General features: G+C 43.4%; 1 protein-coding gene across 4 annotated transcripts in view; it reads right to left on the bottom strand.

Annotated features, from left to right (window-relative positions):
* The window catches only part of aptx (aprataxin), a 29,870-nt gene extending 4,627 nt beyond the window's left edge, over positions 1-25,243 (bottom strand). Inside the window, exons 1-7 of one of the 4 annotated variants that reach the window (XM_041186245.1) lie at positions 25,100-25,243; positions 14,934-15,067; positions 10,904-10,950; positions 9,734-10,096; positions 8,326-8,385; positions 7,959-8,185; positions 6,049-6,152 (exon numbers count right to left, since the gene is read on the bottom strand). In XM_041186245.1, the coding sequence (XP_041042179.1) occupies positions 6,049-6,152; positions 7,959-8,185; positions 8,326-8,385; positions 9,734-10,096; positions 10,904-10,950; positions 14,934-15,067; positions 25,100-25,212 (1,048 nt within the window). In that variant the 5' untranslated portion in view covers positions 25,213-25,243. Of the gene's footprint in view, positions 1-6,048; positions 6,153-7,958; positions 8,186-8,325; positions 8,386-9,733; positions 10,097-10,903; positions 10,951-14,933; positions 15,068-16,881; positions 17,053-17,094; positions 17,225-25,099 lie in introns of those variants that run through there. The other 3 variants (XM_041186246.1, XM_041186247.1, XM_041186248.1) reach the window with 3 other exon arrangements.
* Between the last annotated feature and the right edge of the window lie 78 nt (positions 25,244-25,321).

Raw genomic sequence — 25,321 nt, 5'->3', positions numbered from 1 at the left:
ATGACATTGCTACAGGAGTTCCTCAGGGTAGTGTTCCAGCTACAACCATCTTACAGGACAGAATCATGGAATGGTTACAGCACAGAAGGAGGCCATTCAGCCTGTTGTGTTTGTGTCAGCCCTCTAAAGGAGCAATTCACTTAGTGCCTCTCCTCTGCCTTTATTTTTCTTTAGCTGCTTCATCAATGACCTCTCCTCCCATCATCGGGTCAGATGTGAGGGTGTTCACTGATGAGTAGTGGTTAGTACCATTTGTGACTCCTCCGAAAATGAACCAGTCTGGGCCCACATGCAGCAAAACATGAACAGCATTGAGATTTAGAGAAAGTAACATTCATACCACACAAGTGCCAGGCAATGACTACCTTGAACAAGAAAGACTCTAACCATCTCCCCATAGGAACATATAAACATATGAATTAGGAGTAGGCCATTCGGCCCCTTGAGCCTGCACCACCATTCAATAAGATCATGGCTGATCTGATTGTAACCTCCTGCCTACCCCCAATAACCTTTCACCCCTCTGCTTATCAAATAGTCAAAGACTCTCTTCCTCAAAAGGCAGTGGAAGCAGAGTTCCAAAGGTGCTCAATCCTCAGAAAAATAATTCTCCTCATCCCAACAGTGACCCGTAGTTCTAGATTTGCCCAGAAGAGGAAACATCCTTTCCACATCCACCCTGTCCAGCCCCTTCAGGATCTTAAAGGTTTCGATCGAGTTGCCTCTTACTCTTCCAAACTCCAGTGGTACAAGCATAGACTGCCCAACCTTTTCTCATAAGACAACTCATCCATTCCAGGTATTAGACTAGTGAACTTTCTCTGAACTGCTTCTAACGTATTAACATCTTTCCTTAAATAAGCAGACCAATGTTGTACATGGTATTCCAGATGTGGACTCACCAGTGCCCTGTACAACTGAAGTATAACCTCCCTCCTGTTTGCATTCAATTGCCCTCACAATAAACAATAACATTCTCTTAACTTTCCTGATTACTTGCTGTATCTGCATAATAGCCTTTTGTGATTCATGCTCTCGGTCACCCAGATCCCTATGAATCTGCACTTGGCAATCTCTCATTATTTAGATAACATGTTTCCTTTTTATTCTTCCTCCCAAACTATACAATTTCACATTTGCCCACATTATATTCCATTTGCCAGATCTTTGCCCACTCACTTAAGACATAAGACAGGAGCAGAAATTAGGCCATTCGACCCATCGAGTCTGCTCCACCATTCAATCATGGCTGATAAGTTTCTCAACCCCATTCTCCCGCCTTCTCTCTGTAACCTTTGATCCCCCTACCAATTAAGAACCTATCTATCTCGGTCTTAAATACACTCAATGACCTGGCCTCCACAGCTTTCTGTGGCAATGAATTCCATAGATTCACCAGTCTCTGGCTAAACTTAACGTAACCTATTTATTTCTTTTTGTAGCCTCATGTCCTCTTTACAACTTACTTTCCTACCTATCTTTGTGTCATCAGCAACCATACCTTTGTCCCTTCATCTAAGTCATTTGTATAAACTGTAAAAAGCTAAGGCCTCAGCATTGATCCCTGTGGCACACCACTCATTACATTCTGCCACCCAAAAAGCGACCCATTTATGCCTACTCTGTTTCTTGGTAGCTAGCCAATCTTCTATCCATGCCAATATGTTACCACCTACACCATGAGCTTTTATTTTCTGCAATAACCTTTGATTTGGCACCTTAACAAATGCCTCCTGGAAATCTGAGTACAGTACAACCACCATGTGACTCCTAAAATAACTCTAATAAATTAAACATGATAAAAGCAAAATACTGCAGAAGCTGGAAATCTGAAATAAAAGCAGAAAATGCTGGAAAAACTCAGCAAGTCTGGCAGCATCTATGAACAGAGAAACCATGTTGACTCTGCCTGATTGCCTTGAATTTTTCCATGTGCCCTGCCATAACATCTTTAATGATAGCTTTCCAACATTTTCCCTATGGCAGATGTTAAGCTAACTGGCTTAAAGTTTCCTGATTCGTGTCTCCCTCCCTTTTTGAAAAGGAGTTACATTTGCTATTTTCCAATCTAATTAAACTTTCCCCAAATTTAGGGAATTTTGGAAAATTAAAACCAATGCATTAATTATCTCGATAACCACTTCATTTAAGACCCTAGGATGAAGTCCATCAGGACCCAGGGATTTGTCAGCCCGTAACTCCAAAAATTTGCTAAGTCCCACTTTCCTGGTGACTGCAATTTTCCCGAGTTCTCCCTCCCTTCTATCTCCTGATTTACAGCTATTTCTGGGATGTTGTTTGTATCCCCTATAGTGAAGATCAGTGCAAAATACTTGTTCAATTCATTTGCCATCTCCTTATTTTCCAGATTCACTTTCTATAGGACCAATGCTAACTTTGTTAAGTCCTTTCTTATTTAAATATCTATAGAAACTCTTACTATCTGTTTTTATATTTCTAGCTAGCTTTAACTTGTACTCTAATTTTTCCCTCCTTATTAATCTTTTTGTCATTCTTTGCTGTTCTTTATATTCTGTCCAACCTTCTGACCTGCCACCCGTCTTTGTGCAAATATATGCTTTTTCTTTAAATGATTCTTTTTGGCAGGAAAGATATGTTGAGACAGTATAAAGGGAGAGCCTCTAAAGGAGGTGCAGGAACAGAGGGACCTCAGTGTATATGTACATAGGTCATTAAAGGTGGCAGGGCATGTTGAGAGAGCAGTTAACAACGCATTTAGTATCTTAGACTTTATTAACAGGGGCATTGAGTACAAGAGTAAGGATGTCATGTTGAACTTGTATAAAACACTAGTTAGGCCTCATCTGGAGTACTGCGTTCATAATTGTGGAAGGATGTGAAGGCATTGGAAAGAGTACAGAGGAGATTCACAAGATTGATTCCTGGGATGAAGAACTGCAGCTATGAGGATAGATTGGAGAGGTTGAGACCGTCTTCCTTGGAGAAAAGAAGGCCGAGAGGAATCTTAATAGAGTTATTCGAGATCCTGAGGGGATGGACAGGGTAAATAGTGAGAAACTGTTCCCAGTCAAGAGAGCATCAAGAACTAGAGAGTACAGATTCAAAATAATTGGCAAAAGGAGTAAATGTGGTTAGAGTCTGGAATGAACTTCCAGAAAGAGTGGTGGAGGCGGCTTCGATCAAGGTATTCAAAAGGGAATTGGATTGCTACCTGAAAAGTGAGAATGTACAAGGTTATGGGGATAAAGCAGGGGAATGAACTAGGTGGAATGCTCTTTCAGAGAGCCAGTGCAGACTCAATGGGCCAAATGGCCTCCTTCTACACTGTAAAGATACTGCAATATGCTGATACGAACTTTAACTTTCTTAGTTAACCACAGATGGTGGGTCCTCCCCTTGGAATTTTTCTTTCTCATTGGAATGTATCTATTCTGTATATTCTGAAATATCCCTTTAAAAGTCTGCCACTAAACTTATGTTGACCTACCCCTTAACCTCATTTGCCAGTTCACTTTAGCTAGCTCTGCTTTCATGCCCTCATAATTGCCCTTATTTAAGTTTAAAATACTAGTCTTGGACCCACTCCTCTTTCCCTCAAACTGAATGTAAAAATCAATCATATTATGATCGCTGCTCCTAGTCGTGCCTTCACTATGAGTTTATCAATTGATCCTATCTTGTCGCACAATACCAGGCCTAGTATAGCCTGCTCTCTAGTTGGCTCCCGAACATGCTGTTCTAAGAACTATCTTGAAAATATTCTGTTAACTCCTCGATAAAAGCAAAAAACTGTGGATGCTGGAAATCCAAAACAAAAATAAAAATACCTGGAAAAGCTCAGGTCTGACAGCATCTGCGGAGAGGAACACAGTTAACGTTTCAAGTCCGTATGACTCTTCAACAGAGCTAAGGCAAAATAGAAAATAGGTGAAATATAAGCTGGTTTAAGCTGGGGTGGGGCAGTAGAGCTGGATAGAGGGCCAGTGATAGGTGGAGATCGTCAAAAGATGTCATGGACAAAAGGACAAAAAGGTGTTGACCCTTAATGTCACTTATTAGCACATTCCTTAGATAATATCACCACCTTCAAAACCTCTTTGTCCTTTTCTCTATGTCATCCCTGCTGAGTTTTTCCAGGTATTTTTATTTCTGTTAACTCCTCATCTATGCTACCTCTGCCCATCTGATTTTTCCAGTCTGTAAGTAAATTAAAACTCCCCCAAGATTATTGCCGTACCTTTCTGAAAGGCTCCAATTATTACTTCCTTTTAACTCTGTCATGGCATTCAACAGCATTACCATTGCTGAATTCTCCCACAATCAACATCCTTGGGGTCATCATTGACCATAAACTTAAGTAGGCCAGCCATATAAATACTGTGGCTACAAGGGCAGGTCAGAGACTGGGAATTCAGTGGTGATTAACTGACCTCCTGAGTCCCCAAAGACTGTGCACCCTCTACAACTCAAGTCAGGAATGTGATGGGATACTCCCCACTTGACTGGATGAGTGCAGCTGATGATACCAGAACTGAGAAGTTATAACTATCAAGGAAAACTGAGCAGGTGGATGCCTTGAGAGAGGTCTTTGAAATTATGAAGGGATTGATAGGATAGACATTGAGAAGATGTTTCCAATTGTGGGGGAGACCAAAAAGGAGGCCATAAATATAAGATAGTTACTAATAAATCCAATAAGGAATTCAGGAGAAACTTCTTTACCCAGACAGTGGTGAGAATGTGGAACTTGTTATCACAGGGAGTAGTTGAATAGTATAGATGAATTTAAGGGGAAACGAGATAAACACGAGAGAGGGGAATAGAAGGACATGCTGACAGAGTGAGAGGAGGCTCAAGTGGAACATAAACACCAGCACAGCCCAACTGAATCAAATAGGTAGTTTCTGTGCTGTACATTATCTGTAATACTAAAGTGTGTTCTGCTTACTTAAATTTATTATTATTGTCATTTGAGTATAAATGGCAAAGCTAAATGAGTGGAATGGTAAATACTGAAATAACCATAAACATTACATTCAACAGCAAAAAGGTTATTAACCAACAACAGAACTATTAAGCAGCCTATGGAAAAATAAGGTTTAACAATTTCCTAATTTTTCTATCAATAATTTCTTTCACACAAATTATAAACTTCCAAACAGAGTTTCAAGGTATGTCTGTTCTCAGGTATTTATGTTTGCTGAATTAATCAGCATGTTTCTATTGCTGTAGATAAATGGTAGTGTGGTCAGCTGGCACAGTCTTTCAGAAATAAAAACAGAAAATGCTGGAAAAACTCAGGAAGTCTGGCAGCATCTGTGGAGAGAGAAACAGAGTAAACGTTTCGAGTCCGTACGACTCATCTTCAGAACTCTGTAGAAGAGTCATACGATTTGAAAAGTTAACTCTATTTCTCTCTCTCCATAGATGCCAGACCTGTTGAGTTTTTCCAGCACTTTCTGTTTTTATTTCGGATTTCCAGCATCTAAAGTATTTTGCTTATATTTTACAGTCTTTCAGCAGCTTGAACATGTGTCCTAGGAAAAGTAGTAAAGAAACCTAGCAATATAGAGCCTTTCACAGCAACCAGACATCTCAAAGCGCTTAACAAATGAAATATTTTTGAACTGTAGACACCGCTGTAATGTAGGAAACGTGGCACCAAATTGTGCACGGCAAGCTCCCACAAACAGCAATGCAATAATGACCAAAGAATCGGTTTTTAGTGAGATGTTTAAGGGATAAATATCGGTCAGGACACCGGGAAGAAATCCCCTGATCTTCTTAGAACAGTGCTGCAGGATCTGAGGAGGCAAATGTAGCCTCAGTTTAACATCTCATTCAAAAGGCAACACCTCTGACAGTGAAGCACACCTCCAGTACCGCACTGGGATTCTCAGCCTTATCAGGGATTATCGGTGCTCATGTTCTGGAGTGAAACTTGAGCACAGAATCTTCTGATTCAGAGGTGAAAATGCTACCCACTGAGCCACAGCAGACACACTGGGAGTGCACCCAATGCAGAAACTTTTGAAAGTCATGGGTTGAAGTGGATGTTCTGCTTACCTTCTGATTCCAGGAAATAATCTGTATTAAATGAATTCCAATGCTTTTTATTCTTCAAGCATGGGGAATCAAAGTCTTGGCTGATCACATGAAGGTGAATGTGGCTGGTGAAAGGGCACAGGAGGAAAGAGAGGAGAAAAAAATGATTAAATGTTCGACATTTTGCTGCTTTCTACAAAGTCAATGAAGAACTATAATACTGCAATATTTTACAACAGATAGTCTGACCAAATTAAGGTTAGTTGCAATTTTGGTGATCTCAATGAAAGTATAAAATGCTTAAGGAGCTTGACAGCTTCAGTACTAAGAAGTTGTTTCCCTTGGCTGGAAAGTCTAGGCCTCGGGGGTCACAGTCTCAGAATAAGAGGTTGGCAACTTAGGACCGAGATGAGGGGGAGATGGTGGTGTAGTAGTGATGTCACTGGAGTAGTAATCCAGAGGCCCAAGCTAATGCCCTAGGGAGACAGGTTCAAATCCCCCACGGCAGCTGGTGAAATTTAAATTAATAAAGATCTGGAATTGAAAGCTAGTCTCTGTATGCTGTATTGGTGCCATTGATTGTCGTAAAAACTCATCTGGTTCACTAATGCCCTCAAGGGAAGGAAATTTGCCAACATGCCTCCAGACCCACAGCAATGTGGTTGACTCTTAACTGCCCTCTGAAATGGCATGGCAAGTCACACAGCTGTACCAAACCATTACAGAAACCACTATAAAACCGAACACCTAGCAACTGTCAGTGTACCTACACCACATGGACTACAGTAGGTGAAGAAGGTGGCTCACCACCACCTTCTCAAGGGCAATTAGGGATGGGCAGCAAATGCTGGCTTTGCCTGTGACGTCCACATTCCATGAAGGAATTTGAAAAAAAGAAATTTCTTCACTCAGGGGGTTGTGAATCCTTAGAATTCTCTACCCCAGGGAGCTGTTGATGCTCAGCCATTGAGTATATTCATGTCAGAGATTGATGTTTTCCACTAAGAGGTGGGGATAGAGCTGGAAAGTGGAGTTGAATGGAAGATCAGCCTTGATCTCACTTAAATAACGGAGCCAGCTCAAGGAGACATATAAACATCACCTCCAATTCCTTATGTTCTTAATAGCAGCAATAAAAACTGTATACTAATAAGTTCACAATCAGTATTAACCTCAAAGATTTACGACAAAATAACCCAAGTATACCTTATTATGTTTAAACTTGCCTTGTTTTAGATGGATGCAGTTTTAAAAGCAAACACCAGACCACTTTTTTGCTATTTATGCACAGAAATATCTGCTTTGAATTATGCTTAAACACCTATAAACACCAATTTGGATGCCCTGTTGTACAATTGGCAGCAATCTCACTTGAGTCATAAAGTTATGGATTCAAATCTACTCCAGGCTTTGAGCCTAAAGAACAGCTGTGTAGTAGAGGAAGTACTCTTTTCCATTAAACTGAGCCCCCATCGACCTGCTCCTGTGGTTCAGGTAGACGTTAAAGATCCCAACGGCTGCACTCTGAAGAACCAGGGACTTCCAGTGTTTTTGACTAACATTATCCCAAGAGTCAAAGCAAATGGACTGGTAGCACAAACAATTCTTGTTTGGAGGTCCTTGTGCTTGAGAAAATTGGCACCGGTGCTTACATAACAACAGGCATTCTACTCAAAGTAATTCACTATACATAAAGCAAAGTTCCTGAGAGGCACCATTATAAATAGATGCCTATCTGAATACAGTTTGCAGGCCAATTTAAACCTGTGTGTTCCAATACAACTACAGGTAAGACAGGAATGTTCTTCCAAATGCTCCATGTATTCACTCTACTGACTAGTCACTCTGAAACCCTGAAGCGTGCTCTAGTGTTAGATACTTACAGCAAAGGACTGTCTACAGACATCAATGTGAAAATAAACTCCTCTCACCTCATGCTAGGAATAGCATGGTAACCCAATCGAAATTTCAATGTGTCAGAATCCAGACATTCTCGCACCAGCTTCTGGCCAACTTGGTGCATGTGTTGGAGAAGAGTTAAGTGATCCCTCCTCACTGCCTTCAGATTGGAGATGGAGTCCCACGGCAAAACCAGCCAATGAAAACGGGCCTTTGGATATTTGTCCTTAATTACAACAACTGTATCATCTTTATACACCTGTTGGGGAATAAAAATAATAAGCTACATTGATCAATATAAACAATGCAAAAATTGAAATGTTATTTGGGCCAAATGTGGTACAAAGAAACCGTGATCATAATTAGGTGGGATTTTTGGGAAAGAAAAATATTTAGTACCTGCATTTCTGGATCCTGCATGGAGACTTTTAATCCCTGACTCCACATTCCCTGAAAATCCTGAAGGCACAAAGTAGAAATACACTTATTCAACCTACAGATGTTCGGACCATAAATATCTCACTGTCTAGATAATCATAATGAAAAGCATTTCATTTTATTTTATTCATTCTGCGGATGTGAGCAAAATCCCTAATTTCCTTTGGGATGGTGTTATTGAGCTGCCTTCTTGAATACAACTGAGTGGTTTGCTAGGCCACTTCAGAGTCAGTCACATTGCTGTGTTTCTGGAGTCACTTCTAAACCAGACTAGCAGATTTCCTTCCCTGAAGGACCTTTTACGACAATCCAGTAGTTCCAAGGTCACCACTATTTGTATTCTATATCTATTTCATTAACTGAATTTAATTGAATTACCCAGCTGTTGAGGTAGGATTTGAACTCGACTCTCTGAATCTTTAGTCCAGGCCTCTGGATTACTAGCAACATAACCACTATGCTACCATACACCTAATTTTATATATTTGTGAGCAGACTTTTTGTGACTGTAGGTATAACTATAGGGGGAGAGTGATAGTGTTACTGGACTAGTAATCCAGAGGCCCAGGCTCCTGCTCTGGGGACATGGGTTCATATCCCATCAAGGCAGCTGGTGGAATTTAAATTCAATTAATAAAATCTGGAATTGAAAGCTAGCCTCAGCAATAGTGATCATGAAAACTATCATTGAATGTCCTAAAAACCCATCTGATTCACTTATGTTCTTTAGGGAAGGAAATCTGCCATCCTTACCAGGTCTGGCCTACATGTGACTCTGGACCCACAGTAATGTGGCTGACTCTTAACTGCCCTATGAAATGAACTGGCAAGCCACTCAATTCACGGCCAATTAGGGATGGGCAACAAACGCTGGCCTTGCCAGCTACACCCACATCCCATGAAAGAATAAAAACCTTCAAATATCTGCATTCTGTAAAAGGGGTGGGATACACATGTAAAGTTACAAGGGTGCTGTCTTGGGAGTAAGTAGGCACATAGAACACCCCACTCTTCCTGCTCAAGGTAAGGCATATTTCACCAGTCTCAAAAAAACTTAAAAATATATGCATAGATAAGCGAATGAAATGAAGAACGTTGCATTCCCTTTCTGAATGCAGTGTTCATGTAGCAAAGATTCTCTCTTCATCATTTGAAAATCATCAGTTGATTTTTATTAGCGGGATTGAATCCTGCCTACCATTCACTGCACCCCTGCCTCTAACTTGCGGACTTTAAAGAGAAATTATAACTAAGGGACATTTAGCTGCTGAAAGAGGGGGGCCGGGCAATGAGGTATAAATGAAGGTGGTGCTATTTCAAACATATTACCACGTGAGATGGGTCAAGTTAAATCCAATCCATCAATTACTTTTCTCCTAGAGGCCTCAGCAGAGCTCACCCGAGTCACCAAGTTGCTTCTATCTTCTGTTGTGTGCCCGTCCTTGTTCTTCTCTTGCTTCTTTTCGGGCTTTGTGTTAAATGTGTGGTGCTCCCTTGGATTGGAGCCCTTGGTCTTAAGATATTTATTTGACGTGTTGGAACTGCTGTTTGGAGAAATCTCTTTGTAGGGTCTCTTTGGTGGCAGCGCCTCCTTTTCTGAGCTCTCTTCTTCAAAGTGGATGGTGTATGGATAGAGCCGATTGACAATATGAAGGATCTGTCCTGGCATTAACTTCACCTCCTGATCTCTTCCCAAGTCTTCAGAATTGACATTGCTTGGGTTTATGCCCAACTTTGGAGTCGGGGGAGAAGTGGTGGGAGGAGGGGGGGAGGGAACAAAATAGAATTATTTTACCAAACCGACTGAGAATTTCCAGCATTTTCTGTTTAAATTTCATACTATGCCTTAGAATTATTTATCTAATTTTCTTTTGGGAGTAGATGTATGTAGATATTTAAACCTCATAAATGGTCTAAGAGAGAATTTTTACTGAAAATGCAAGATCAGGCACAACGGGGCCATAATGCCTCAGTAAAGATGCAAGCATCTAATCCTACTTGCCTTGAGTACACCATTTAATCCATTCAGTTAAGCCAGTAAGTTATTTTAATCAATCAACTTGTAGGAAATTAACTAACGTTCTGAATTGAGTAATTGTTCCTCATGAAATGTGCATCTTAAGCAACAAGGAAGCTTATTGATTCCACAACACATTTCAGCAACTTCCTCATTTAGCATTTTACGCTAAAGATTGATTTATTCATTGTAATATAATCTAGGGCCATACGTATAGAAACCCATGGCGCAGAAGGAAGCCATTCGGTCCACTGTTTTGGTGTCAGCACATTTCAAAACATAAACCGCTGCTTAAAACAAAATCACTTCATTTCCCCCTCTGGGTTCTTTTACCAAGTCTGTGGTAATTATTTTAGATCTGTATTCTCTGATTACCAACTTTCCTGCCTGTGGGAACAGTTTCCCCATATTGAAGCCCCTCATAAATTTGAACACATCCATTAAATACATAAAAGCACCACTAAAAGAAACAAAGCAGAGGTTTAACTTGTTTAACAAGAACATATCTGTTTAACAACATACCTGTTTAACAAGAACATATCCCTTATTGTAATCTGCTTTCAGCTGTACTGGAAAACAACAGATAAGCAGCTATAAGTTAATTTTCCCCATCCGCTGAAATTACTTCTAAATTTCTCATTTTACCATTCCTCTCAGTATAAATCGAGGCAAGAAAACCATTGGCAACATTTCTGACACTTTACAAAATCACAGACTCAAGTCTTACGTTCAGGATCGGAACCCTTATTTCCAACCCTGATCAGACAATAAAATACCACTTACCTTCCACCAATTTTGCTGGGCACCCTTCCAAAAGAGGATCCTCCCAAAGTGACTCAGTGCAGGAAACCTCAAAGCGAGCAGCGAAGGGAATTTTTGCAGAAGCCACATCCCCATTAATAGCTGTCATATTCCAGTAAGTAAAGAGTTTAAATGTCCCAAAGCTTCTTTGAAAGGCTACAGGGAAAAGGTAAAGGAGTAAGGGGGCAGGGCGGATGAGGTAAGGGGGCAGGGAGGATGAGGTGAGGGGGCAGAGAGGATGAGGTGAGGGGGCAGAGAGGATGAGGTGAGGGGGCAGGGAGGATGAGGTGAAGGGGCAGGGAGGATGAGGTGAGGGGGCAGGGAGGATGAGGTGAGGGGGCAGGGAGGATGAGGTGAGGGGGCAGGGAGGATGAGGTGAGGGGGCAGGGAGGATGAGGTGAGGGGGCAGGGAGGATGAGGTGAGGGGGCAGGGAGGATGAGGTGAGGGGGCAGGGAGGATGAGGTGAGGGGGCAGGGAGGATGAGGTGAGGGGGCAGGGAGGATGAGGTGAGGGGGCAGGGAGGATGAGGTGAGGGGGCAGGGAGGATGAGGTGAGGGGGCAGAGAGGATGAGGTGAGGGGGCAGAGAGGATGAGGTGAGGGGGCAGGGAGGATGAGGTGAGGGGGCAGGGAGGATGAGGTGAGGGGGCAGGGTAGGTAAGGGCATAGGAGGATAGTGTGGATAAAGGGGTACAGTAGGTAAGATAAATGGGTGGGGTGGGCAAGTAAGGGATAAGGTGGGCAAGGTAAGGCAGGAGGATCGGCAAGGTAAGAGGGTAGGATGGACAAGGGTACAGTCAAGTAAATAGGTAAGGGAGTAGGGTGGCAGTCGGGTGGGTCTTGAGGTCAGGTTGGAGCAGTGGAGTAAAGTCCTGCCTTTCGTGACTTCCTTGTTCGCATTTTCACTTACCAGCGCTTTGTAATTTGCTGACGCGATGGGCAAAGCGGTGTACGATGTTTGCTTACCCACGTTTGAAATGTCTGAATCTCTGCACTGATTCTTTGACAAGCACACCCTTTGAGCACAGCTTGAGTGTGGGATCGGTTAATTTACTCTAAGGTATCAGTTTCAACAATAATTAATTTTGCAAAAGGATTTTGAAAGCCAAGGCAGATATACTCTGGCAAATTTAACACTGTTAGACATGACCCGCCGGGTTAGTGAAACATCAGGAAGGAACCCTGATGGATTGGAATGCTGTGTTAAAATGGAGGATACAGCAGGTCATTGTTGGGGTCAGTTATTCATGGAGTACACTTACTGATATCTTTATGGAGTTTATTTAATTGGCCCGAGAAATCAGCTTTCCTGCTCCACACCATTATCCAATAACCCTGGTAGAAGTGCATGCGAGTAGATGGTCAGAACAATTTGCTGCAGAGTACCTGCCAAACCAATGCTGCCCTCGCATGGCTGGAAACCTATCTAACTGAGTCCCATTCAAAAGCATGTTCCTTGTTCGCCATTTGTGAAGTATAGTGGGAACATAACTCCTGCGAATGGCAGGACTTTACTGTAGTCACTTGGTGAGGTCAGAGGGGTCAGTGGGCGGGGGTGAGGGGAGGAAAGAGTTGGGTGATGAGGTCAGGCCATGGGGGGGAGGGGGGATTAGGGTGGTGAGGTCCGGGGAGGAGTAGGGTGGTGAGGTCGGATCAGGGGTGACAGGGAGGGGGAGTAAGGTGGTGAGGTCATGTTGAGTGGATGGAAGAGGGAGTACAGGGGTGAGGTCAGGTCGGTGGGGGGGGCTGTCGGGAGGGGGAGTAGGGTGGCGAGGTTGGGTCGGAGAGGGGCGAGGAGTCAGAAGATGAGGTCAGGTCACGTCAAGGAGGTGAACGTAGGGGGTGGGTCAGGGTACAGTCAGTTGTATATTACACAGGAGTTATAGGACTTTTCTGTCAAACATTTCCTAACTATCCAAGTAAAGTCAGAACCGTATGAAGTCTCCGACTCTAACTCAAGAGTTGGGAGGATCCCAGGTAGTAGGGAAATCACCCATCAGAAACTCAAATTTTCCCAGCAATTCCCACAGAGTCAGTGCATCAGAAGATCAAATTTTCCCAGCAATTCCCACAGAGTCAGTGCATCAGGACTTCCAAACTGTCCCATAGCGTATCTTGTGGGGTTCATCTAATCTCCAACTATCCAGCGACTGGAATATCTGGGGCATAAAATGAATCAGCAGAGGGAAGCCATTTGGCCCATTGTGCCTGTGCCAGCTTTTTATCATTAATTTATGAGACTCAGTGGATTTTGTTTTAATGCTCGTACTTTATGCTGGAAAGTCTACACATATTGAAAGCTACATTAAAACTTAAGTACAAGCATTAATAAAACTTCTGCAAGTCCCAGGGCTCATCAGTAAGTCACAAAGTTGGTAACACTAAGCATTAGTGACATACACATCTGACCCCACAACCCCTCCCACCCAATACCTGCCATGGCTCAGCAAATTTCTTCATTGAGGTACTGAGTCTAACTGTAGAGCAAGCTTCCAGATTCAATCCACAGTCTGCAATCAGCTGGAACAGTGGTATGGAGATTACCTTTGGTCTCAGCACCATTAGAAATTAAAGTCTTGCTGTTAAGAACATACAAAATAGGAGTAGGCCATTCAGCCCATCGAGAATTTTAAGCATACGTCTTAGCTTCCACATTTCAACAGTCTCTATTTTCTTCCACAGATCTTTATTTATTGTCCAGATTTCTGAGGCATTCAGGAAAGTGGATAAAACGTAGCATTTTAGGAGTTATTTTCTTGCTACAAGCTTGAGATTTCCTGTTGTTAACATATCCTTCACAAAATTACTGCTGGCTGTCTCTATCCTTCCTCTGACTTCAGCATCACATCAACCATCTTCTGTTGTCCTAAGTAGACAAACTTATCTGCTTGTTCCAGTGTAACACCATTCAACTCAATCTTCACTGTAGCTTCTTCTAACGTATTTCTCCTGACTACCATTGCTTTAATCTTTTTGATGTTCATGCACAATCCATTTGTGTGTGTTCTCCCCAAAGACAGCTCCTTGGCTCATTGTCTGCTGATGCTACATCCTGAGCTGTTTTCTTGGCAGTTTTTATAGGTTTGCCATTGCCTTCCACTCTCAGGGACAGGGCAAGGAGGTAGGTTCAAGTCTATCTCAGCCAGAACAGGAAGTGAACCTTGGTTGTTGGTGTTATTCTGAACTACACACTACCCATCCAGCTAACTGGTCCCCCCATTCAATTCACATTCTAAGCAAATTAAGTTAATAAAGGATTAAAATAGCTCATGAAAAGCATTTGGAGGACAGGATCATATGGAGGGTGTTTGATTTTGGGTCGCGTATGGTGCAGTGTCATCTAGTGGTATTCGCTGCTCATGATGTGGTCTCCTCTTCATTGATGAAACAGAACACAGACTGGGCAACCACTTTGCAGGACCCTCCATTCAGTTTGCAAGCATGGCCCCGAGCTTGCAGCCACGTGTTACTTTAATTCCCTGACCTCGGACTCTCACTCTGTTCCAATGAAGCTCAACGCAAGCTCAAGAAACAGCACCTTACCTTTCAATGAAGCACTTCACATTGAGTTCAACACTTTCTGGTGTAATCTCTGCTTCCATTTTATCAAACTGCAACTACTGGTCAGGATTCTGTATCCCCATTTTAACTCCCTCTCATTAACACGCAGAAAGCCTAGTAAAAACAGCATTTTTGATTTACTCATTATCGCACAAGAACCTGTGAAAACTGCCAGCGTGGTTACCACTCACCTTGATGCCGTGAGCATTTTTTATCTGTAATTCGAGTTTCGGGGCTTCTTCCGATCAATACACAAACTGAGTGCGCAAGTTGTATCGGTTGGTGCCTCCCATCTTTACTCACCAACCAACAAACTCGCATCGTGCTGGAAGATAGAAGATTATTTATGTTCTGAGGTATTCCTCCATAGCTCTAATCTCCTCTAGCCTTACAACCATCCACGATCTCTGCGCTCCTCCAATTCTGGCCTCTCATTCCATCATTGGCATCTATATCTTCAGCTGCCTAGGCCCTAAGCTGTGGAATTCCCTCCTTAAACCTCTCTGCCTCTCTCTCCTCCTTTAAAATGCTCCTTAAAATCTACCTCTTTGACCATGCTGCTGGCTAACTGTCCCATTACCTCCTTATGTGGGTCAGTGTTAAATTCTGCTTTATAATCATTCCTGTGAAGCATCTTAGACTTAACTATGTTAAAAGCAATAAACAATGTAAATTGCTGTAATGCGTTCAATTATTAAAGTCAAAAATAATTTGCTCTAATTAATGTTTCACATACTCTGTAGATACACACAGCTCTAGAATCTAATCGTTAAACACAATTTAACAGCTTCCCTTAAAAATGTACATAGCTACAACTAACCAACCAGTTGTGTTTCTGAATCCAAGCCATTAATCTAAATAAAGTGCAAACATAAGGTTAAACAGTAACACTGGGGAGGAAGCAAATGTTACTTGTGACTGTAATCAGTCAAACTGAAAGAAATAAAGACTTGCATTTATATTACACCTTTGATAATCCCATAGCACTTTACATTGAATAGACTATGTTTGCTGTGCAGCCACAGTGACAGCCAATTTGTGCACAGCAAGGTTCCACAATCTATGTTAGTGACCAGATTACTCTCCTCATTGGGCAACCAGGGCTTCAGATTAACATCCAATCTGAAAGACAACACCTCCAATAACATGAAAATCCCTCTGTACTGGAGCTGGGGATTGTCAGCCTAAGTTGCATGCACAAGTCTTCTGGAGCAGGGACTCAAACGCAAGAGTGAAACCAACCAAACCACGGCTGACAACTATGATGCTTGAAGTGCCACAGAAAAGGTGTTTAATTTAAAGTGATCGGGCATACATCACAATATTTAGCAGAGCAGATTAGAATGATGATAGGAGACCATTCTGCCCATCATTCCTGTGCCAGCTCTCTGAAAGAGCTATCCCATTGAGCCCACTGCCCTACTCCTTCCTGCATACAAGTTCATTGAGTGTATTTAAGACCGAGATAGATAGGTCCTTGATTGGTAAGGGGATCAAAGGTTACGGGGAGAATGGGGTTGAGAAACTTATCAGCTATGATTGAATGGTGGGCAGACTCGATGGGCCGAATGGCCTAATTTCTGCTCTTATGTCTTATGGTCTTTATTAAAGTCATAAAGAAAAAGGCCCATTAAGTCTACACCGGTCAAACAAGTACCTAATTATTCTAATTCCATTTTCTAGCACTAGGCTCATAGCCTTGTATACCATAGCATCATCGCAAGTGCACATCCAAATGTTTCTTAAATGTTGAGGGTTTCTGCCTCTTTCAGGCAGTGAGTTCCAGACTCCCACCACCCTCTGGGTGAAAAAAATTCTTCCTCACATCCCCTCTAAACCTCCTGCCCCTTACCTTAAATATAAGCCCCCCTGGTTATTGATCCCTCCACTAAGGGGAAAAGTTCCTTCCTGTCTACCCTATCTGTGCCCCTCATAATTTTATACATCTCAATCATGTCCTCCGTCAATCTCCTCTGCTCCAGGGAAAATAACCCCAGTCTATGCAATCTCTCCTCATAACTAAAACTCTCCAGCCCAGGCAACATTATTTTTGTCCTTTTCAAGTGATTATCCAGTTGCCCTTTGAGAGTTATGACTGAATCTGCCCCGGCCCTTGTTACTGAAGCCAGTCAGTCCCACCTGCCTGATGGAGCCTGGAGTCAGCAGGCCTGGGTTTAGGGAATCTGTAGCCAAGCACGCTGCCATACCAGGACCTAGGAAACACTTTTTAAAAGAGGAAATGTATCGCTTAAATTTCGCGTCTCGATGCTCTGCTTTTAAAGCGGGGTGGGGGGGGAATGGAAAAAAACAACTTAAAGTTATTCTCTCCGACAACAGCCGCCTCACTCCTACCCGACAGCCACTGCGACGAGCTTCCACTGCCCCACTCCCCGGCATGCACTGCGGCGCCCCCACGGGGCAAGGTGGAGCTATCCGCCTGCGCACGCGCAAAGAAACAGGGGCCATGTCACGCGTGCCTACCAGGCGGCTGAGGAATGCGCGCGCGCATTTTCGCGCAGCTGCTGCTGCTGCTATTGCTGCGTCGCACATGCGTACACAGGAGAGGTGAGGCCGCCAGGCGGCCATCTTTGTAAAGCTGGACCTTGCTGGTAGTTGCCCAGAGCTCGGCCATCCCCTGCCAGCGAAAAGGCCACCGGCGCAAAAATAATGACAGATGACTTTAGTTGAAGTTCTGTACGAGACCTTCCCATCTCCTTTCCCCCACTGTTCACAGCTACTGCTTCAGTTCACAAGACAGGCGCAAATGAAATTGCCTTATCTAATTTTATCCAGAAAAATATTTTAAGGGGGGTTTTGCCATCTTTGAACGATCAGGAACAGAGAGTGTTGCACGGAGCAGTCCCCCTGCCTGTTAAGTTTTTAAGTCAATTCATGGACTCCTAGGCTGCCTGTAATCCTTTCATAGCCTTGCACCTCCCTATCTCTGATCTCCTCCGGCCCCATTACCCTGGAAGATACCTGCATTCTTCTAAATCTGGCTTCTTATGCAACCACAATTTTAATTGCTCCACCATTGGTGGCTGTGCCTTCAGTTGCCAAAGGCTCCATCTCTGGAATTCCCTCCCTAGACCAGTCCACCTTTACCTCATTTTCTCCTTTAAGGCACTCCTTAAAACCTAATTTTTTGACCAAGCTTTTGTCATCTGACCTAATATCTCCACATGTGGCTTGGTGTCATACTTGTTTTATAATGTGCCTGCAAAGCACCTTGGGATCTTGGATTACATTAAAGATGCTATACAAATTAAAGTTGTATTTCATTACTTTATATGTGATATATAAATACAAGTTGTTACTGTGTTAAGAGCACTTTATAAATGCAAGTTCTACTTTTGGACTGTTGTTTCTCTGTCTCTATTGCATCTATTCTGATGTTTCAAACTTCCTTGCCAGCGCTCTTGATGTTTCATCAACCAAGTGTAAGGGACTAAGACCTCACACTGTATATTTTTATTATAAAATATATAGAGGTATGCTCATTGCTGTCTCCAAAGGAATTTGAAACTGGACAAAGACCTAAAATGGCTGGATCTATGTCACCCTCGAATAGAAGAAGCTACCTCGCAGTATCAGGGAAAAATCGCACATCATTACCTCTGAAGAGCCACTGACACATTGTGGGCTGCACTGACCAAATTCAAAGAGAACGAGACAAAGGCCATCTGCATTTCATAACCCAAGCTGGCCAACAGGAGTCTGCTTGTCTGCTAAGACAAAGGACCTTGCAACATTCCTTAATGGTTGAGACATTCGAAAATCTTGGGGACCTAGAGTGGAGAGGTGGGAGTCATGTGACATAGACCTCTAGCTTGTGAAACCAGTAATTTTACCTTGTGGAACTGCAAAGTCTCAGTTTGCCATTTTAACATCTAGCTAGCAGCTTAATAGACAAGGAGCTCTGGCCCAGGTTGGACACCAGGCCCCATCTACACTGCTACTGGAAATTCTGTACCATCAACTACAAGACTGATTCATCTCTACGCACCTATCTCACCATGTGAAGTCAACACCACCATAAAAATGAATTAAACAGCATCAGTTTTCAGCTCACCAACCTCTGAAGGAATACCTCATTGGACTTTGATTCTAGACTCTGGAACCCACGTGAAACACTATTTCTTTTATCAGTGGTCTCTGCACTGTATATCTTTCTTTTCTCTAACTCTCTTTTGCTGTATGAATGCAAAGGATGCAAGGTTGTGACCCTTCTTTCACGATTTGAGTGTGTGCAAATAAACTAACCTTTAGGATAAACTCAATCTCAAATTTGCTGTGGGTTTTTAATAGAAATTGGACCACACCAAAACCGAAGGGTTGGGAAATATGCCACCACTTGTAAAGGGAGAAGCAAATCAAACACCTTTCTGTTTACAGACGGGTGATAAGAGGAGAAATTAGTGCTGTTTAAATTACCCCCCACCCCCCCAGTCCATAACAGAAATTGGGAGTTCGAATCCGGGATCATCCATTTGAATTTGACCAGACTCTGAGTTAAGACACAAGCCAAATCTGATATAAAAGAGTCAATTGGAAGCTAAGAGGAAAAACCATGTGCTGGACAAATTTAAAAACAATAACTAATCACAGCAAATTCCTTTTTCCTATCACTAAGAAGATGGTAATGTTTGATGCCCAAATGTGGGTCAAGCAAGGAAATTTGAATGGTGAAGCTTTAGTGTCCCTTAGCACAGAGCAACTGAAAGCTGTGGCTAGGCCAGTAAAGCGATGAGAAGCAAACTGATCCAATTGTTGGTAGAACATTTGGATCTCACGTTAGCGATAGAGCAATTAGATGTAGAGCTCAACCATGACTCTAAATCCTCTCCCCTAGCCAAATTCGAGTTGGAAAAGTTCAGAATATAGCTAGAATTCAAGGAGAGGGAAAGAGAATTCCAGCTCTGAAAATTGGAAATGGAGCTAGCAGCTCAAAGGAGAGAGACCAGACAATTGGAAGCTGCGAGGGAAAAATCTCCCTCCACCCAATAGCACCCCTTATCTTTCTAACCCAGAATCACTCTTTGAGGCCCTCAAGTATGCTAGAGTCATTCCCAAATTTGAAGAGAGTGATGTGGAGTCATTTTTTGCCACTTTTGAGAAAGTAGCAGGACAGTTAAAATGGCCACCTGAAAACTGGCCATTTTTAATTAAAGGGCAACAGGCAGGGAGAACGCAAGAGGTCTGCTCCAAGCTGCCTCCTGATGTGTCCATGAATTATGAGTAGACCAAGACTGCCATCCTAAGTGCCTACGAGTTAGTCCTGGAGGCAAATCACGTTCGACCGATGGGGAAGGTCCCTAAGAATCCCATGTGCCTATGAGGAGTTGCGTGAGTTGGTATTGTTGGAGGAATTCAAAAATTGCTTACCCTCCAACCTGCGGATGCATTTGGAGGAGTAGAGAATCCTCACAGCACGGGATACAGCAGTCAGAGCAGACAGCTACAATCTCAGCCATAGGCCTGATCACTCAAGCCGGACCCTTTCCAAACCTTCACATGAACATTGGAAAGATAAGCAGGGTGATCTAGATAGAAAAAGCCCCTCGCCCAGAGAAGAAGACACAAAGGAAAGTGCAAGAAACGCTCCTGCAACCCAAAAGGAGAACCCTCAGAATCCGGTCTTTCTCCATTGCAATAAAATAGGCCATTCAGGCCTGAGTGCTGGTGATTGAAAGGGAAGCCTGTAGGTCTAATAGGGTTTCATTTGAGTAGACCGTGAAAAACGCCCCAATAGGTAGTGCAGCGGAGCAGGCAGAGATTCTCGGTACAGAAACCTACCCTTTAGAGGGCACGGCACTATGTGTGTCCAAGCCGGACAAACTCCCAGAGAGCTTCCGGAGTTTCGTCCTTTTAGGAACAGCGTCCCCTTATCTGTCCCAGAATGTAAGTAAGTCCATTTTACTGCTCCAGGACACAGGGGCTTTAATGGTGGAAGGAAACCTAAATCTACCCTCCCCTCACCCCAGAGTACTCCCTGAAGGCCAAAGCACTGATCAGCGGAGTGGGAGGAGGATCTGTGTTTGCAGCCCTCCATAAGGTCTACCTAGACTGTGACCTTGTTTCAGGCCCTGTCGCAGTAGGAGTTGTCTGTGAACTACTAGTAGCAGGAATCGATTTCCTCCTTGGAAATGATTGGCTGGCGGCAAGGCGTTAGCCAGCGAAAGAAAAGAGGCCAACATCAACCAGCAGAAATCTGCAGGTGTGCAGAAAGCTGGGAAGTTCCAGAGGTCCAAATGGATGAAATAGTACCTATAAACATTAGGCGAGGGCTGCTGGAATGTTGCACGGCTGAAGCCAGGCCAATAAAGTTAAAAGAGGAAACAGTCTCTCAGAAATCCCTGAATTAAACAGGAACCGGAGAAGCCCTAGAGTAGGGAAAAGAGAGTGAGTGAGTTGGTCAGCATAGTCAAAGAGCCTGAAGGAAGGCAAGCTATTAAACCAGGAAAGACAAAGGTTAAGGAATTGCCGGAAGTATTGCTGGAAGAAACCTTCTTTCTGATATTAAATAGGGACAAGGGGAGTTCCCAAATTAATGAGCAGGTAGGGAGTGAGCCTCCCCACTGTCGAAAAGCATTAAGGGAGTGTAACTGGAGCTGCATCTCCACTTGAGGGCAGTTGTGTTCCAGGCGTCATGAGCAAGTTTCATGGGGACAGCGCTTCCTCCCAATCCAAAGACCCCAGCTAAGAAGCCATTGATTGGTCTGGCTGGTAGCTGTTTGGCGAATTTAAATGGGGACCAGGAAAATTCGCAAATTCGCCCAGAAAGGGTGCCTCACTTAGTTGAAAAGCCATTAGGTGGTACATCCACCTGAGGGCAGCAGTGTTCCAAAAGACACTGAGCCTACTACCCAGCTGACTAGCAGAGGGATCCCAACCAGATTGGATCCCATACTCACCCCTGCTTAATGCAGAATTGCAAGGAAACCTGACAGGGTTGCCCACTGCACTTAAAATGATCCTTAACAACCCCCCAGGCTACAGCACTGTTGCCCTCCTGAAGGCATTCTACCTAACATCCGGGCCCAGAAAGGCTGGCCCAAGTTCAGGAGCAGACTGCCCACCTGTTGCCATGCCATCCTAAAGCACCTAGCAACAGAAACTGGAACACCTTGGCTGTGCTAGCGCCCGAGCTGAACACTGAACCGGAATCCCCTAAAGAGACCAAAATCCCATTAAAACAGCCCAATCTCCTGACAATCAGCCTAATCACCATCCCTGGGTTTGAACAGCTGAACCCACAGGTTACCAAAGTGGACAGGGAGGAGCTAAGCTGGACAGGAGCAGCTCAGCCCTAGGATCAAAGGACCTGGCACTCACAGAGTGAGATGCCCAGCATTCCCCTGTGGATAGCCCAGAGCAGCTTAACCATCACTCATCCCCTGAATGCTAAACACCCTATAAAACCCCCAGACCCTTTAGAAGTCACTTAATCAGGAGTTGGACAGGCAGAGTTCTGAAATCAATGGCTTTGCTTATTCCTGATCCTGCCCCAGAATGAATTTGGAACTCTAGACCTGTATAGACTTTCCCAAAAGACAGATCTCGAATCTTCCCAGGTCACTTAAACATTCCACATCCCAGGACAGGACAATGTCCTTGTTGATGCACTAACCCAGATTTAAACCCCAAAAAAGAAAACGCAGCAGGGAATTGTCATTGCCCCTGTTAGCTGCGTGTCTGATGTACCATGTGAATGAGAGAATAAGTGCATACTTCTTTACTTCCTATTCTTCCTTCTTAAGACCATATATATAAAGAAAATTAAAAAGATATGCTCATCGCTATCTCTAAAAAAAAATTAAAACTGGACAAAGACCTATAATGGCTAAATCTATGTTGGTCTGTGACCCTCGAACAAATAAAGCTACCTGGCAGTATCAGGGAAACTGGCACAGCATTATCTCTGAAAAGCCACAGACGACACATTGTGGGCTGCACAGCCCAAATTCAAAGAGATCTATACAAAGGCCATCTGCATTTCATAACCCAGGCCGGTCAACAGGAGTATGCTCTTCTGCTAAGACAAAGGATCCTGTAACCTTGCTTTCAATTCTTAATGGTTGAGACATTCAACAATCTTGGGGACCCATAGAACCATAGACATGTTATGGTGGAGAAAAAGGAGGGATACGCCTTGTCAAAGCCAGAGTGAAGACATGGGAGTCATGTGACATAGTCCTCTAGCTTGTGGAACCAGTAACATTGCCTTGTGGAACTGCAAAGTCTCAGTCTCCTATTTTACCATCTAACTCGCAGCATCACAGTCAAGGAGCTCTGGCCCAGGTTGGACGCCAGGCCCCATCTACACTGCTTCTACTGGAAATTCTGTACCATGGCCAACAAGACTGAATCATCTCTGCGTGCCCATCTCATTGTGTGAAGTTAACACCAGAGGAAAAGTCAATTAAACAGCATTGATTTCCAGCTTATCAACCCCTGTGAAGGGATACCTCATTGGACCTTGTTTCTAGACTCTGGAACCCACACGAAACACTATTTCATTTCCCTGTAGTCTCTTCACTGTAAATCTTTCTTTTCTCTATCGCTCTTTTACTGTATGAATGCAATGGAGGCAACGTTGTGATCCTTCTCCTGCGTTTTAGGGTATGCAAATAAACGAACCCTTTGAGTTCATCTTATTTCAAGTTTGCTTTGGAGTTATTAATAGAAATTGGATCAGACCAAAACCGAGCGATTGGGAAATATGCCACCACTTATAAAGGGGGAAGAAAAAACATCTTTCTGTTTATGGACGGGTGGTGAAAGGAGAAATTAGTGCTGTTGAAATTAACCCCCATCCTTTCCATAATACAAGGATTCCCCCCATCTAGTGTTGTTGACAGGGTCTTGTACTGTCCCATTTCTCGCACTTCTTTCTTCTCCCCTACCCACCCAGAACATGATAGGGTTCCCCTTGTCCTCAACTTCCACCCCACCAGCTTCTGCATTCAATGGATCATCCTCTGCCATTTACATCACCTCCAACATGATGGTCCCACCAAACACATCTCCCCTTCCTTTTACAGCAGTCTGAAGGGACCATCACCTATGTGACACTCTGTTCTATACCTCAGTCACCCCAATACCCCGTCCCCCCGCCTTCATATGGCACCTTTCCATGCAAGCACAGGCAATGTTACACCTGCCTTTTACCTCCTCTCTGCTCACCATCCAAGGCCTTAAACACTTCTTCCACATGAAAATTTACTTGTACTTCTTTCAATTTAGTATACTGGTATTGTATAGACTCTTGCTTGCCTACTGTCCAGTGACCCAAATATGGTCATGGCTACTGTATTCCACTTGATTGCATTAGAGTTGGGAATTCCTCTCTCAACCAAGGTCCTTTGTCTGAAGTGATTATGTCTAATGCTGGTTTGTCTCCACCATTTGAGACCCAAGTGATTGTCTGAATGCTTTCCTAATAGTAGGAGAGGCCCCTATTCATACTCCTTCAAGGCAATTGTTCCTGGTGAGGTTATGCATACATGTTGGCTCCACTTAATGGCCTTGAAATGTAGATGGCCCAGTGATGCAAATGTGCAGTCATCTTTGATAGTGATTACAAGTCATTGAAATGTGGTTTAAATCTTCCTAAAAATTCAAATATTGGTTTCCAGGCTGCAAATTCATAAAGTAATTTTTTTCTATGAAGCATGGTTTCACAAAACTAACACAAATGAAGATGGTTGTGGTTGTGGGAGACCAATTCTCAGCCCCAGGATATTGTTGCAGGAGATCTCAGGGTAGTGTCCTGGGCCCTACCATTTTCAGCTGCTTCATCAATGACCTTTCCTCCATCATAAGGTGAGGAGTAGGGATGTTCGCTGATGATTGCACAGTGTTCAATAGTCACTCGTGACTCCTCAGCTAATGAAACAGGTGTGGACAATATTCAAACTTGGGTTAATAAGTGGCAAGTAATTTTCAGCTGCACAAGTGCTAGGCAATGACTACCTGCAACAAGAAAGAGTCTACCCACCTCCCCTTGACATTCAATGCCATTATCATTGCTGAATCTCCACTACCAACATTCTGGGGGTCATCATTGTCTGGAAACCTGGGTATATCATAAACATAAATATTGTGGCTGCAAGAGCAGGTCAGCATCTGGGTATCCTGTAGCGAATAAGTCACTTCCTGACTCCCCAATGCTTTTCCGTCATCTACAAGGCACAAGTTAGGAATGTGAAATTCTTCACTTGCTTAGATGACCGGAATAACACTGATACCATGCAGGACAAAGCAGTCCAGTGAACGGCAGCCTATCCATGACCTTGAACATTTACTCCCTCCGATGCACAGTGGCTGCAGAATAAGATGCACTGCAACAACTCACCAAGTCTTCTTTGACAGCACCTCCCAACCTCTAGCACTCACAAGGGCAGCTGGTGTATGGAACACCACCACCTGAAAGTTTCCCTCCAAAATGACCTGGAAACATATCGCCATTCCTTCATTGTCACTCGATTGGAACTCCTTAATGGAACTGTGGGTGTACCTACACCAAATGTTCTGCAGTGGTTCAAGAAGGTGGCTCATCACCATCTTCTCATGGGCA

This window comes from Carcharodon carcharias, chromosome 4 (assembly GCF_017639515.1).
Source record: "Carcharodon carcharias isolate sCarCar2 chromosome 4, sCarCar2.pri, whole genome shotgun sequence".
Lineage (NCBI taxonomy): Eukaryota > Metazoa > Chordata > Chondrichthyes > Lamniformes > Lamnidae > Carcharodon > Carcharodon carcharias.
Note: the sequence above shows the minus strand (reverse complement) of the source record. Positions and strands in the feature narration are given on the sequence as shown.